This window comes from Kogia breviceps, chromosome 5, assembly GCF_026419965.1.
Source record: "Kogia breviceps isolate mKogBre1 chromosome 5, mKogBre1 haplotype 1, whole genome shotgun sequence".
In the NCBI taxonomy this organism is placed as follows: domain Eukaryota; kingdom Metazoa; phylum Chordata; class Mammalia; order Artiodactyla; family Physeteridae; genus Kogia; species Kogia breviceps.
Window position 1 is genome coordinate 21,400,809 of NC_081314.1, and position 14,479 is coordinate 21,415,287.

Below are 14,479 nucleotides of genomic sequence, written 5' to 3' on the forward strand. Positions count from 1 at the left end.
GTTTTTTCTGAAGTAGGGGTATAGATCTGGATGACCGTTCTGAGAGCACTGTTCCCCACCGTGAATCTGGCTCTAGTCTGATGTTGTATAATAGAAAATAATTTTCAAATAGATTTTATTCTAAAAATAGTATTTTGATAAACAGAGCTATAGAAGCAGTCCTGGCTTCCAGAAAACTAGACGTGCCACTTACTGACTGGGAATTTAAATACTATGGTACATGAACTCTCTGAGAAGTAGTTTCATAATCTGTAATAAATATCTGCCTTTTCTGTGTGATCCTGATAATTAAATGAAGTAATACAGATGAAATGGCTTAACTGTAACAGAGCTGTATACCAGTGGCATTTATCACTGACATTTATATTCCTTGACTACTGATTTCAGAGAAATTAAAAATAGTGGAAAGGAGATGGATCAGAGAGGGTTTGGGGGTGTGGAATTAAAAGGCACCCTGTGGGAATTCCCTGGATGTCTAGTGGTTAGGACTTGCGCTTTCACTGCCCGGGGCCATGCGGTGCCGCTGCCAAATTAAAAACAACGGCAAAAAATAAAAATAAAAGGCACCATGTCACAATAGATATTGTAGGATGAAAGAGAAGGTGGAATAAAATATGGCTGAGGTTTCTAGCCTAGAAGCCTTTTGTTATAAACTAACAGCTCAAAGTTCAAATTTGCTATGGGAATCTGAACAAGTTATTTAACTCTTTTGAGCATTGAATCCTCCTTTGGCAAAATGGGGATGGTAATATTTCTCTCCTAGAGTTGTTGGAGAATTATCTGAGAGTTAATTCTGAATTAAGTTGAATGTTAAATAAACCAGAATTGTGCTTGATAAATGGAATTAGTTGTGGCGTAAATAGTATATATGTGTGGAACTATCTCCACAGAGAATACACATTTATTTCCAAGACACATGAAAAAGTATATGAAAATTGAAGACATGTTAGGCCACAAAGGAAGTTTCAGAAATTCTAAAGCATCATTCTTAAAAACAAAAATTCAGAATAAAAATGCCAAAAGTTTAGAAATCAAGAGAAGATAGCTAATAAATACATTTTAGAAACTAATTGAAGTACAGATTAAAGAGCCAATAATCTACAGAAAATAATGGAGTTTATCAAAGTTCAGTATGCAAAAATCAATTGCATTTCTTGACTTTGGCAACAAAAATGTAAAATTATAATTTTCAGAAAGATAAAATTAATAAGAGCAACAGAAATATAAATTTCTCAAATATTAATCAAACAAAATATGTGCAAGACCTTTGTAAAGGAAATTATAAAACTGTATTAGGACCTTAAAAAGAACTAAATAAATTGAGAGATGCCATGTTCACGAATAGGAAAATTCAGAATTTTATGTTTCTCTTTTTTCCCAACTGACCTATAGATTCAGTGCAAACACGATCAAAATCTTAATTTTTTCCCTAACTTGAAAAATTACTCCTAAATTTTGTGTACAAGAGCAAAGGGCTAAGAATAAGCAAAAACATTCCTGAAGAAGAACAAAGTGGGAAATTTGAATTAAGATGGCATGTTATTAGCACAGAGATAGACAAACAGATCAATAAAATAGAGTCCACAAAAAGACCCACATGTTTATAGAACTTTGACATATGACAGTGCTGGCACAGAGAATCAATGTGTGTGGGGTTGGAGGGAGAAAAGATTTTTCAGTAAATTATACAGCAATAATTATCATCTGTATGAAAAAATTGAAAGTAGACCTGTCCCTTACTCTACCTCACACAGTTCCAGGTGGACTGCAGACTTGAATGATAAAGGCAAAACTATAAACATTTGGAAGACATATAGAAGATCTTTATGACTTTGGAGTAGACAATAAAATCTTTAAAAAGACAGAAGCACAAACCATGAAAGACATGATTGATAAATTTTTAGTGAAAGAATCCTCAAAGGGAAAGAACAAAAAATATTTTCAGTGTATATAATGGATAAAAGATTAATATCCAGAACATATAAAGAACTACAATAGCCCAACAGAAAAATGGGCAAAAGACTTGAAGATACTCAACGTCATTACACTGTAATAATTGGGGAAATGCAAATTAAAATGACAAGATACCATTTCAAACCATCATCATATTCACTTTTTTTTTTAATCTGACAATATCAAGCAGGATATGAGACAACAGGGACTCATCCACTATTGATGAGGGTGTGAATTAGTGTAACTACCTTGGAAAACAATTTGGCGTAGTCTTGTAAAGATGAAGATGGGAAGACAAAGCCCCATGACAAAGCAGTTCTATTCCTAGTTTTATACTCCTGAGGAATTCTTGTACCAGGGTATCAGGAGATAAGCTACAAAAATGTTCATTGCACTGTTTGTAATAGTAAAAATACAGGAATAAAACACGATGTTCATCAATAGTAGAATGGATGAATAAATTGTAGTATATTCACGTGATGGAACACCATACAGCAGTGAACATGATTCAGCTGCCAGTATACACAACAAGACAATCAAAAACTGGTTTAAAAAAACAACAAAAACTGGACAAATAAGCAGTATATTGTTTAAGGAGATAAACTTCAAGGGAATGATATATTTAAAAATCAAGACAGTAGTTCCTCTGAAGGGACAGGGAATTCCCTGGTGGTCCAGTGGTTAGGACTCAGTGCTTTCACTGCGGTGGCCCAGGGTCAGTCCCTAGTGGGGGAACTAAGATCCCTCAAGCAGCACGGCACAGCCAAAAAATAAAAAGTAAAAAAACGAAGGGAGGACCACAAAGAGAGCTTCAGAGATACAGTAACTTTTTTCTTTCTTAAACTGGGTAGTGAGAACACTGGTGTTTGTTGTGTTATTCTTTATGCTTTACAAATTTTGTAAATATTTTTAATCTATGCAAAATTTATTTTTAGAATTTGCAAAAATTAAATCATTAGAAATAAAAATATTTAGATTTAAACAATAATGAAGGCATTGTATAACTTGATAGAACAAAACTTATGATTTTCAGCTATGTGCATAATACGTGCCTGGCACTGCTCCAACCACTGGGGATAGTAAAAAAAAAAAAAAAAAATCAGACAAAAAAATCTTGCCTTTTTGGAACTTCCATTCTATTTGGAGAAGAGAGATGGTAAATAAAATCACTTTCTAAATATTACATTGTAGAAAAAGGTGATGTGTATCATAGAGAGAAAAAGGAGAATAGGAAATGTTTAGGAGGAGGGAGGAGAAAGGCCTCAGTGAGAGGGTGGCATTCAGCAAAGAGAGATGGGGCTGTGACCCATGTAGCTATCTGGGGAAAGAGTATTCCAGACAGAGGGAACAGCAAGAGCAAAGGCTCTCCACTGGGTGGAGAGACTACAAGCCAATGTGCCTGGAGTTGTGTAAGCAAGGGCAACAGGAATTCTGTTGGCTGTTATAAGGGCTTTGGCCTTTACATTAGTCGAAATGGTGAGAGATTAGGGATTTGGGGGCAGAGGAGGGAAGTGATTTGTCTTTTTAAACAGAATCTCTTTGCCTGTTGTGTTGACTGAAGGAGGCAAATACAAGGAGACCAGTTTGGAGTGTATTGCAGTGACCCAGTACAGAGCAATTAGTGGTGTGGACCAGGGTAGTAGTGTAGGATAGGTGCAAAGTGCTCATATTCTGGATTTATTCTGAAGAATTTACTGACTGATCAGATGTGGAGTATGAAAGAAAAAGAAGAGGAGACAAATAGTGTTCCATTTTTGTCTTGGCAACTGGAAGGATGGAATTATCATGAAATGAAGTAGAGATGACTGTAGACAATCAGACTGGAAGGGAAATATCAGGAACTCGGTTTTGCAATGTTAACTTTCAAAATGCCTTTTGGAGTGGATATGTATAGTAAGCAGGCAGATATATGGGTCCAGAGGTCAGGGCAGAGATCTAAACTAGACATTTACATTTGGGAGTCATTGAGATAGAGAGGGTATTTAAAGCCATGAAATCTTACCTAGATGATGAGCCTACACGAAGATACAGAAGGTCTATGAACTTATTCCCAGGCATCCCAATATAAGAAGTTGAAGAATTAAGGCACAGCCTACAAAGGAGTCTCAGAAGGAGTGGCCAGAGAGATGGGGAGAACCATGGTCTGATACCATAGCAGTATTAGTGACCTTGAAAAAGTAATTTCCGTGGAAAGATAGGAATGAAAGCTTGATTGAAATGGGTTCAAGTGAAAATAGGAGGAGAGGAATTGGAGCAAGGAATATAAACAACTCTTGAATTTTTCTACAAAGGCAGAAATAAATGTCTTACGTAGAGGGGGATGTGGGGTCAAGAGATGTCTTTAAAAAAAAAAAAAGGCAGTGTGTTTTTATGCTGATGGCAGTGATCCAGAATAGACAGAAAAATTTGTGTAGGAGAGAGGGCTAGAACGAAGTCCTTGAGTAGACAAGAGTAGGATGAGATCTAATTCACAAGAGAAGGGATTGTCCTTAGATAGGAATGTAGACATTCTTCTACAGACTCTGTAGGGAAGAAGAGTATATGGGTACAGGTGCTTCTATGCAGTAGATATGGTAGTGTAAGCTTGTGGAAGTTCTCACCAGATTGCTCTTATTTTCTCTGTGAAATAGGAAACTAGGTAATCAGCTGAGAGTGAAGATGGTGGGAAAAGTGTTGGAGGTTTGAAGAAAGAGGAGGAATTGTGAAATAGTCATCCAAGAGCATGGGAGAATGAACAGGCCAAGGAAGTATATTATGATTGCTGTCAGCATTCACTTTGAGGTTCATAGTCATGAATTTGAAGCAAGAGTAGTTATTTTAGTAGATATTGTTGTTACTTTACCCAGATTCTCTTGCATTCCTTTTTACTGTTTCCATGCACACCCTGGTTTGGTGGCTTCTGCTTCCAGTAGCCAGCACCTATGGCTCTTTTACAGACTGTTCTTGCCTACTGGAGCCTCTTTTGCCCTGAATGTTGTAGTGCCTAAGATGGCACTGGAATGGAGGTACTAGTGGGAATAAAAGAAAGGAAATTATGATCAGAGATAGAAATGCTTAAAAAATAGGATAATGGATGCTTGAGTTGTTGTTGATAAGGTATAGGGTGTGTCCCATAGAATGAGTGACAGTTCTCTTGGATATATACCTAGGAGTGAAATTGCTAGATCATATGGCAGCTGTATCTTCAATAAGAAGCTTTTAGTTTTCCTTTTATATTTCACCTGGATCATTTACCATCATAAGACGCCAGTGCTTCATATATGACTGCATTATCAAAAATGCATCCAGTCAGACATTTGGCATTAAAAAATGTCTTTGTAAGGTTCATTGCAACTTGACTCTTTGGAGCATCACAAATAAATTGTCCCATGTTAAGACAGACAACACAGCTTGAAGTGGTCCCATTTCCTGACCATTGTGGCAATGATCTCCACTTTCCTATGCTAAAAGGCACCCCCCACCCAGGATTAGATGGTGCCAAGATGATTGCTGGGGAGGATGGGTCTGGCTTATCAGAGTTAGAAGTAGACACTGGACATACTGCTGCATTCAATCTGGACTGCTCTTGTTCTTTACAGATGGAGGCTGGAGGCCTAGGGAGAAACTTCAGAAAAAAAATGTTTTTAACTTTCTCCTATTACCTGTTACCTCAGGGATTAATTCGTCTGTTTTTTTTTTTTTTTTTTAGTTTAAGCCCTCTCTTTTATGCTATTGAATTATTTAAAAGCTGTGTAAATGAAGGTATAGATCAAATAATTTTGGTAGCTGGAGTGTATTTCCTTAGTTCACATGAGAATCTCTATTCACAGGGAAGAGAAAGCCAGTGCCCTGGTGTCTGTGAGTCACCTGGGACACTGTTACACTTCCTGGCCCAGATATCCACTCTAGGACCTTGCTTATCAGAATTCCCACTTTAGAGAGCTGTACTTGAAGTTCTCTCTCCAATGGCAGATGACGGAATACCAATTCAGCTGTTCCAGCATCCTTTAATTAATTTTCTGACTGATCACCTACAATCTCTTCTCCCAGCCTTTCTTTGCTTAGATCTAGACATTGTTCTAGGGGCTCTTCTGATAAAACTCATGATTTGCAGGTATGAAGTGTAGGTTGTAGATTCTCCAGCTGCCACTGTTTTACCGTCTGCTGTATATCATCCAAAAGCTCATGTTCTTAGCTGCTATAGCACCCCTCTTGGCTTTCCAGCATTGAAATGGGTTCATTTTCATTTTGTGTTTTCTTTTGAAATTTCAGCAGGATTTGGGGGAAAGGAAAAATATATCTTTGTTATTGACCTTTTCTCTACTCTTATCTAGATCAGGACAGTCCAATCCAACCTTTTATCTCCAGAAGGGCTTTCAAGCATATGTACTCAGAAAAAAACCACCTGGTTCACTTCTTCCTAAAGCACATAAGGTATGGTATACAAACGCAATGATAAATTCCTTGTTGACTAATAAATGCATTTTATACACACACTTTATACATACACTATTTAAATTGCTTTTAAAAATAATCTCACAATTATTAAATATAGAAAATGCATTTTATTTCTTAGATGAAAATTTCACTTGAATTGTATCCCCCCCGCTTTTAGTTTTTATTAAGGATTTGAGTTTGAAATCTGAGGTTGTGTTTAGGCTGTTAATCCTGAGCAATATCCAGTCCTCTTATGGATTTGATTCCCTCCTATACAATTAGCTAGAAATACAGTCACCCAGTAAATATTTTCAGTGCTACTCATTTATAGATATTTTGTACTTTGGTTAAATTATGTTTTAAAAAGCACATTATTATATCTTATAACAATATATACTCACTGAATACTTTAATATATTTGATATGACAACTCCTTGATCTTTTGGTGATAAAAAGAAATATTTAAATAATCATTTTTATAGTATTCCCTAAATTGACAGAATTATAAAAGATTTTTGTTGAAAACTGACTCTGTTTTCAGAAAAACAGATATTATCTATGGATTTTTAGAGAAGAGAACATTAAAAGCATGATGCATATTTTGAATATTATTATAATCATGTATAACAGGTGCTTCCCAGGCCTGGCTGACTAGAGATGGGCCATTGAAGGGTGGATTTAATATCACAATAATGGAAAATGCAGATTCTGATCTTCTTGGTCACTTCAGAAAATGAAGTGACTTGGATGCTTAAGGTAGAAAAAGTTTGGTAACTTTTATTAAGCCTCAACACGGCATGGCTGAAGGAAAATCCCCACTTGTAGGGAGAGATCTATGCCCCAATAAACAGCTGGGTTTGTCTCCTCTTGATAACGACGTAGATGTCTGGAAGATATCAGAACATAACATAATCTTTCAGCCCAAGGATCTGGAGTACTTTTGTTTCAATTTCCTGCATTTTTTCCAAATCTGCATTGGAAAAAAGCAGTGTTCCCACACTGCCATCCACTTTATGACCAGCCTCCACCACTCCACCCCACCCCCCTTTCCCAGCACCAGGTGGTTATAAACACTTCTTTCTATAGCCATTGGTACCGCTGGCTGCTCTCACCTTGGTTATGGGTTTAGTCACTTCCCTGCTGTAGTTATTGCAGCAGTAGCTGCTTTATCCCTGTTGTGAAAGTGAGCTGCATGGTTTCTTCTCCTTAGAAGTGGTCAGCCACCACTGCCTGAGTCTGGAGAAGTGGACTTTACAGGCAGATGAGTTGGCATCAGAGTTCTGCAGTAAGCTGTGTCCCTGGGTCCTGAGTGATAAGCCTGTACATCTGTCCTGGTTAAGGAAGCTCTTTTCTTCTCCTGTCTTATTTGGGCTCCTGCTTCAGTACCAGCTTGCTTCTCATTGCCTTCTTACCCACTAGTTATGTTGAGCTCCATGGCAGCCCTGGGTACCAGGAAGGATCCCCACACCCCTGCCTTGGAAACAAGTTCCTCCATTGACCTTCCGAAGGCGTGGGTGCATTTCCTTTCTATTCCCCAGCACTCTGTAGTTGACTGTGCCCAGAGTGTTGGAATAGAGAGCCTCCATGGGAAACTGGAGTTGGGGAGGTTGTGGGGGTGGGGAGCAAGAGCAAGAGTGAGCCAGCAAGCAGGGAACTGATAAGAAAAAAAAGGGATGTTTTTATGATGATACATGTGAAATATTGTGGTCGGGAAATGTCACCTTCATATTATCAGAGTTAGGAATAAGCCCCATGCATGTGCCTATCCTTTTAGCCTAATTAAATGATCAACTTTTAGTGCTGGCCTAATTTATAATTGTAATAATCACACTAAGACTACTTTATTTTTTTTAAAGCAATTATTTTTTCTTGAATTTTATTTTATGTATTTTTTCATACAACAGGTTCTTATTAGTCATCCATTTTATACACATCAGTGTATACATATCAATCCCAATCTCCCAATTCATCACACCACCACCCCCCCCCACAGTTTTCCCTCCTTGGTGTCCATATGTTTGTTCTCTACATCTGTGTCTATTTCTGCCCTGCAAACTCGTTCATCTGTACCATTTTTCTAGGTTCCACATATATGCGTTAATATATGATATTTGTTTTTCTCTTTCTGACTTATTTCACTCTGTATGACAGTTTGCAGATTCATCCATATCTCTACAAATGACCCAATTTCGTTCCTTTTTATGTCTGAGTAATATTCCATTGCATATATGTACTACATCTTCTTTATCCATTCGTCTGTCGATGGGCATTTAGGTTGTTTCCATGACCTGGCTATTGTAAATACCACAGCAATGAACATTAGGGTGCATGTGTCTTTTTGAATTATGGTTCTCTCCAGGTATATGCTAAGTAGTGGGATTGCTGGATCATATGGTAATTCTACTTTTAGTTTTTTAAGGAACCTCCATACTGTTCTCCATAGTGGCTGTATCAATTTACATTCCCACCAACAGTGCAAGAGGGTTCCCTTTTCTTCACACCCTCTCCAGCATTTGTTGTTTATAGATTTTCTGATGATGCCCATTCTAACTGGTGTGAGGTGATACCTCATTGTAGTTTTGATTTGCATTTCTCTAATAGTGATGTTGAGCAGCTTTTCATGTGCTTCTTGGCCATCTGTCTGCCCTCTTTGGAGAAATGTCTGTTTAGGTCTTCTGCCCATTTTTGGATTGGGTTGTTTGTTTTTTAAATATTGAGCTGCATGAGCTGTTTATATATTTTGGAGATTAATCCTTTGTCCATTGATTCATTTGCAAATATTTTCTCCCATTCTGAGGGTTGTTTTTCGTCTTGTTTGTAGTTTCCTTTGCTTTGCAACAGTTTTTAAGTTTCATTAGGTCCCATTTGTTTATTTTTGTTTTTATTTCCATTTCTCTAGGAGGTGAATCACAAAAGATCTTGCTGTGATTTATGTCAAAGAGTGTTCTTCCTGTGTTTTCCTCTAAGAGTTTTATAGTGTCTGGTCTTACATTTAGGTCTCTAATCCATTTTGAATTTATTTTTGTGTATGGTATTAGGGAGTGTTCTAATTCATTCTTTTACATGTAGTTTTCCCAGCACCACTTATTGAAGAGATGGCCTTTTCTCCATAGTATATTCTTGCCTCCTTTGTCATAGATTAGTTGACCATAGGTGCGTGGGTTTATCTCGGGGCTTTCTATCCTATTCCATTGATCTATATTTCTGTTTTTGTTCCAGTACCATATTGTGTTCATTACTGTAACTTTTTAGTATGGTTTGAAGTCAGGGAGTCTGATTCCTCCGGTTCTGTTTCTTTCCCTCAAGACTGCTTTGGCTATTTGGGGTCTTTTGTGTCTCCATACAAATTTTAAGATTTTTTGTTCTACTTCTGTGAAAAATGCCATTGGTGATTTGATAGGGATTGCATTGAATCTGTAGATTGCTTTGGGTAGTATAGTCATTTTCACAATGTTGATTCTTCCAATCCAAGAACATGGTATATCTCTCTATCTGTTGGTATCATCTTTAATTTCTTTCACAAGTGTCATAGTTTTCTGCCTACAGGTCTTTTGTCTCCCTAGGTAGGTTTATTCCTCGGTATTTTATTCTTTTTGTTGCAGTGGTAAATGGGAGTGTTTCCTTAATTTCTCTTTCAGATTTTTCATCATTAGTATATAGGAATGCAAGAGATTTCTGTGCATTAATTTTGTATCCTGCAACTTTACCAAATTCATTGATTAGCTCTAGTAGTTTTCTGGTGCCATCTTTAGGATTCGCTATGTATAGTTTCATGTCATCTACAAACAGCGACAGTTTAACTTCTTCTTTTCCAATTTGTATTCCTTTTATTTCTTTTTCTTCTCTGATTGCCATGGCTTGGACTTCCAAAACTTTGTTAAATAATAGTGGTGAGAGTGGACATCCTTGTCTTGTTCCTGATCTTAGAGGAAATGCTTTCAGTTTCTCACCATTGATGTTTACTGTGGGTTTGTCATATATGGCCTTTATTATGTTGAGGTAGTTTCCCTCTATGCCCACTTTCTGGAGAGTTTCTATCATAAATGGGTGTTGAATTTTGTCAAAAGCTTTTACTGCATCTATTGAGATGATCATATGGTTTTTCTTCTTCAATTTGTTAATACGGTGTGTCACGTTGATTGATTTGCATATATTGAAGAATCTCTGCATCCCTGGGATAAATCCCTCTTGATCATGGTGTATGTACCTTTTCATGTGTTGTTGGAAACTGTTTGCTAGTATTTTGTTGAGGATTTTTGCATCTATATTCATCAGTGATATTGGTCTGTAATTTTCTTTTTTTGTAGTATCTTTGTCTGGTTTTGGTATCAGGGTGACGGTGGCCTCAGAGAATGAGTTTGGGAGTGTTCCTTCCTTTGCAGTGTTTTGGAAGAGTTTGAGAAGGGTGGGTGTTAGCTCTTCTCTAAATGTTTGGTAGAATTCACCGTGAAGCCATCTGGTCCTGGACTTTTCTTTGTTGGAAGATTTTTAATCACAGTTTTAATTTCAGTGCTTGTGATTGGTCTGTTTATATTTTCTATTTCTTCCTGGTTCAGTCTTGGAAGGTTATACCTTTCTAAGAATTTGTCCATTTCTTCCAGGTTGTCCATTTTATTGGCATAGAGTTGCTTGTAGTAGTCTCTTAGGATGCTTTGTATTCTGCAGTGTTCTGTTGTAATTTCTCCTTTTTCATTTTAATTTTATTGATTTGAGTCCTCTTCCTCTTTCTCTTCATGAGTCTGGCTAATGGTTTATCAATTTTGTTTATCTTCTCAGAGAACCAGCTTTTAGTTTTATTGATCTTTGCTATTGTTTTCTTTGTTTCTATTTCATTTATTTCTGCTCTGATCTTTATGATTGTTTTCCTTCAGCTAACTTTGGGTTTTGTTTGTTCTTCTTTCTCTAGTTCCTTTAGGTGTAAGGTTAGATTTTTTATTTGAGATTTTTCTTGTTTCTTGAGGTAGGCTTCTATTGCTCTAAACTTCCCTCTTAGAACTGCTTTTGCTGCATCCTATAGGTTTTGGATCGTCATGTTTTCATTGTCATTTGTATCTAGGTATTTTTTGATTTCCTCTTTGATTTCCTCAGTGATCTCTTGGTTATTTAGTAATGTATTGTTTAGCCTCCATGTGTTCGTGCTTTTTAGATTTTTCTCCCTGTAATTGATTTCTAATCTCATAGCGTTGTGGTCAGAAAAGATGCTTGATATTATTTCAGGCGTGATTTGTGACCCAAGATGTGATCTATCCTGGCGAATGTTCTGTGCGCACTTGAGAAGAAAATGTAATCTGCATTTTTGGATGGAATGTCCTGTAAATATCAATTAACTCTATCTGGTCTATTGTGTCATTTAAAGCTTGTGTTTCCTTATTAATTTTCTGTTTGGATGATCTGTCCATTGGTGTAAGTGAGGTGCTAAAGTCCCCCACTATTATTGTGTTGCTGTCAATTTCCTCTTTTAGAGCTGTTAGCAGTTGCCTTATGTATTGAGGTGCTCCTATGTTGGGTGCATTTATATTTATATTTGTTATATCTTCTTGGACTGATCCTTTGATCATTATGTAGTGTCCTTCCTTGTCTCTTGTAACATTCTTTATTTTAAAGTCTATTTTTTCTGATATGAGTATTGTTACTCCAGCTTTCTTTTGATTTCCATTTGCATGAAATATCTTTTTCCATCCCCTCACTTTCAGTCTGTATGTGTCCCTAGGTCTGAAGTGGATCTCTTGTACACAGCATATATATGGGTCTTATTTTTGTATCCATTCAGCAAGCCTGTGTCTTTTGGTTGGAGCATTTAATTCATTCACATTTAAGGTAAATGTGAATCAATACGTATGTTCGTATTACCATTTTCTTAATTGTTTTGGGTTTCTTTTTGTAGGTCCTTTCTTCTCTTGTGTGTCCCACTAGAGAAGTTCCCTTAGCATTTGTTGTACAGCTGGTTTGGTGGTGCAGAATTCTCTTAGCTTTTGCTTGTCTGTAAAGCTTTTGATTTCTCCATCTAAGCTGAATGAGATTCTTGCTAGGTAGAGTAATCTTGGTTGTATGTTCTTCCCTTTCATCACTTTAAGTATATCATGCCACTCACTTCTGGCTTGTAGAGTTTCTGCCGAGAAATCAGCTGTTAACCTTATGGGAGTTCCCTTGTATGTTATTTGTCATTTTTCCCTTGCTGCTTTCAATAATTTTTCTTTGTCTTTAATTTTTGCCAGTTTGATTACTGTGTGTCTTGGTGTGTTTCTCCTTGGGTTTATCCTCTATGGGGCTCTCTGCGCTTCCTGGACTTGCGTGGCTGTTTCCTTCCCATGTTAGGGAAGTTTTCGACTATAATCTCTTCAGATATTTTCTCTGGTCCTTTCTCTCTCTCTTCTCCTTCTGGGACCCCTATAATGTGAATGTTGTTGCGTTTAATGTTGTCTCAGTTGTCTCTTCGGCTGTCCTCATTTCTTTTCATTCTTTTTTTTTTATTCTGTTCCACAGCAGTGAATTCCTCCATTCTGTCTTCCAGGACACTTATCTGTTCTTCTGCCTCAGTTATTCTGCTATTGATTCCTTGTAGTGTATTTTTCATTCCAGTTATTGTGTTGTTCATCTCTGTTTGTTTGTTCTTTAAATCTTCTAGATCTTTGTTAAATATTTCTTGCAATTTCTCGATCTTTGCCTCCATTCTTTTTCCGAGGTCCTGGATCATCTTCACTATCGTTATTCTGAATTCTTTTTCTGGAAGGTTGCCTATCTCCACTTCATTTAGTTGTTCTTCTGGGGTTTTATCTTGTTCCTTCATCTGGTACATAGCCCTCTGCCTTTTCATCTTGTCTATCTTTCTGTGAATGTGGTTTTTGTTCTACAGGCTGCAAGATTGTAGTTCTTCTTGCTTCTGCTGTCTGCCCTCTGGTGGATGAGGCTGTCTAAGAGGCTTGTGCAAGTTTCCTGATTGGAGGGACTGGTGGTGGGTAGAGCTGGGTGTTGCTCTGGTGGGCAGAGCTCAGTAAAACTTTAATCTACTTGTCTGCTGATGGGTGGGACTGGGTTCCCTCCCTATTGGTTGTTTGACCTGAGGCAACCCAACACTGGAGCCTACCCAGGCTCTTTGGTGGGGCTAATGGCAGACTCTGGGAGGGCTCACACAGAAGAGTACTTCCCAGAACTTCTGTTGCCAGTGTCCTTGTCCTCACGGTGACACACAGCCACCCCCCGCCTCTGCAGGAGACCCTCCAGCACTAGCAGGCTGGTCTGGTTCAGTCTCCTATGGGGTCACAGCTTCTTCCCCTGGGTCCCAATGAGCACACTACTTTGTGTGTGCCCTCCAAGAGTGTAGTCTCTGTTTCGCCCAGTCCTGTCGAAGTCCTGCAATCACATCCCACTAGCCTTCAAAGTCTGATTCTCTAGGAATTCCTCCTCCCGTTGCTGGACCCCCATATTGGGGAGCTTGACATGGGGCTCAAAACCTTCACTCCAGTGGGTAGACTTCTGTGGTATAAATGTTCTCCAGTTTGTGAGTCACCTACCCAGCAGTTATGGGATTGATTTTATCATGATTGCACCCCTCCTAACATCTCACTGTGGCTTCTTCTTTGTCTTTGGATGTAGGGTATGTTTTTTGGTGAGTTCCAGTGTCTTCCTGTCAATGATTGTTCAGCAGTTAGTTGTGATTCTGGTGTTCTTGTAAGAGGGAGTGAGAGCACGTCCTTCTACTCCGCCATGTTGAACCAATCTCTCACACTAAGACTACTTTTAAGGAAAATACTAAGGAAATTATTATCCTCTGGGTTATTTGTTGATACTGTTTTAAAATTAATTTCTAACCTTAAATGTTAGCTCACAAGTAATTATTAAATTTCTGTATTTCTGATTTTTAATTATCTATCATCCTATTTAGATTGATAGAGAATTTAAAGTCCAGAAAACTTTTTCAATTGGATTCCCCGTTCCCAAACCTTTATTGTACTGCAGTGATGCTTGTGTCATTGGAACAGAATTTTATGTGATGGAACATGTACAGGTAAATTAACACTTAATTGTACTTTTTGTTGCTTTTTTAATTGTGAAATTAGATGTTAATAAATGATAGTATATTAGTCTACATTGTAGGTAATTAGTTTGCTTT

General features: G+C 37.6%; 1 protein-coding gene across 1 annotated transcript in view; it reads left to right on the forward strand.

Annotated features, from left to right (window-relative positions):
- The window catches only part of ACAD11 (acyl-CoA dehydrogenase family member 11), a 95,121-nt gene that overhangs the window by 1,584 nt on the left and 79,058 nt on the right, over positions 1 to 14,479 (forward strand). The window contains 2 exon segments of the mRNA XM_059065341.2: positions 6,267 to 6,366; positions 14,252 to 14,374. Of these exon segments, the coding sequence (XP_058921324.1) occupies positions 6,267 to 6,366; positions 14,252 to 14,374 (223 nt within the window).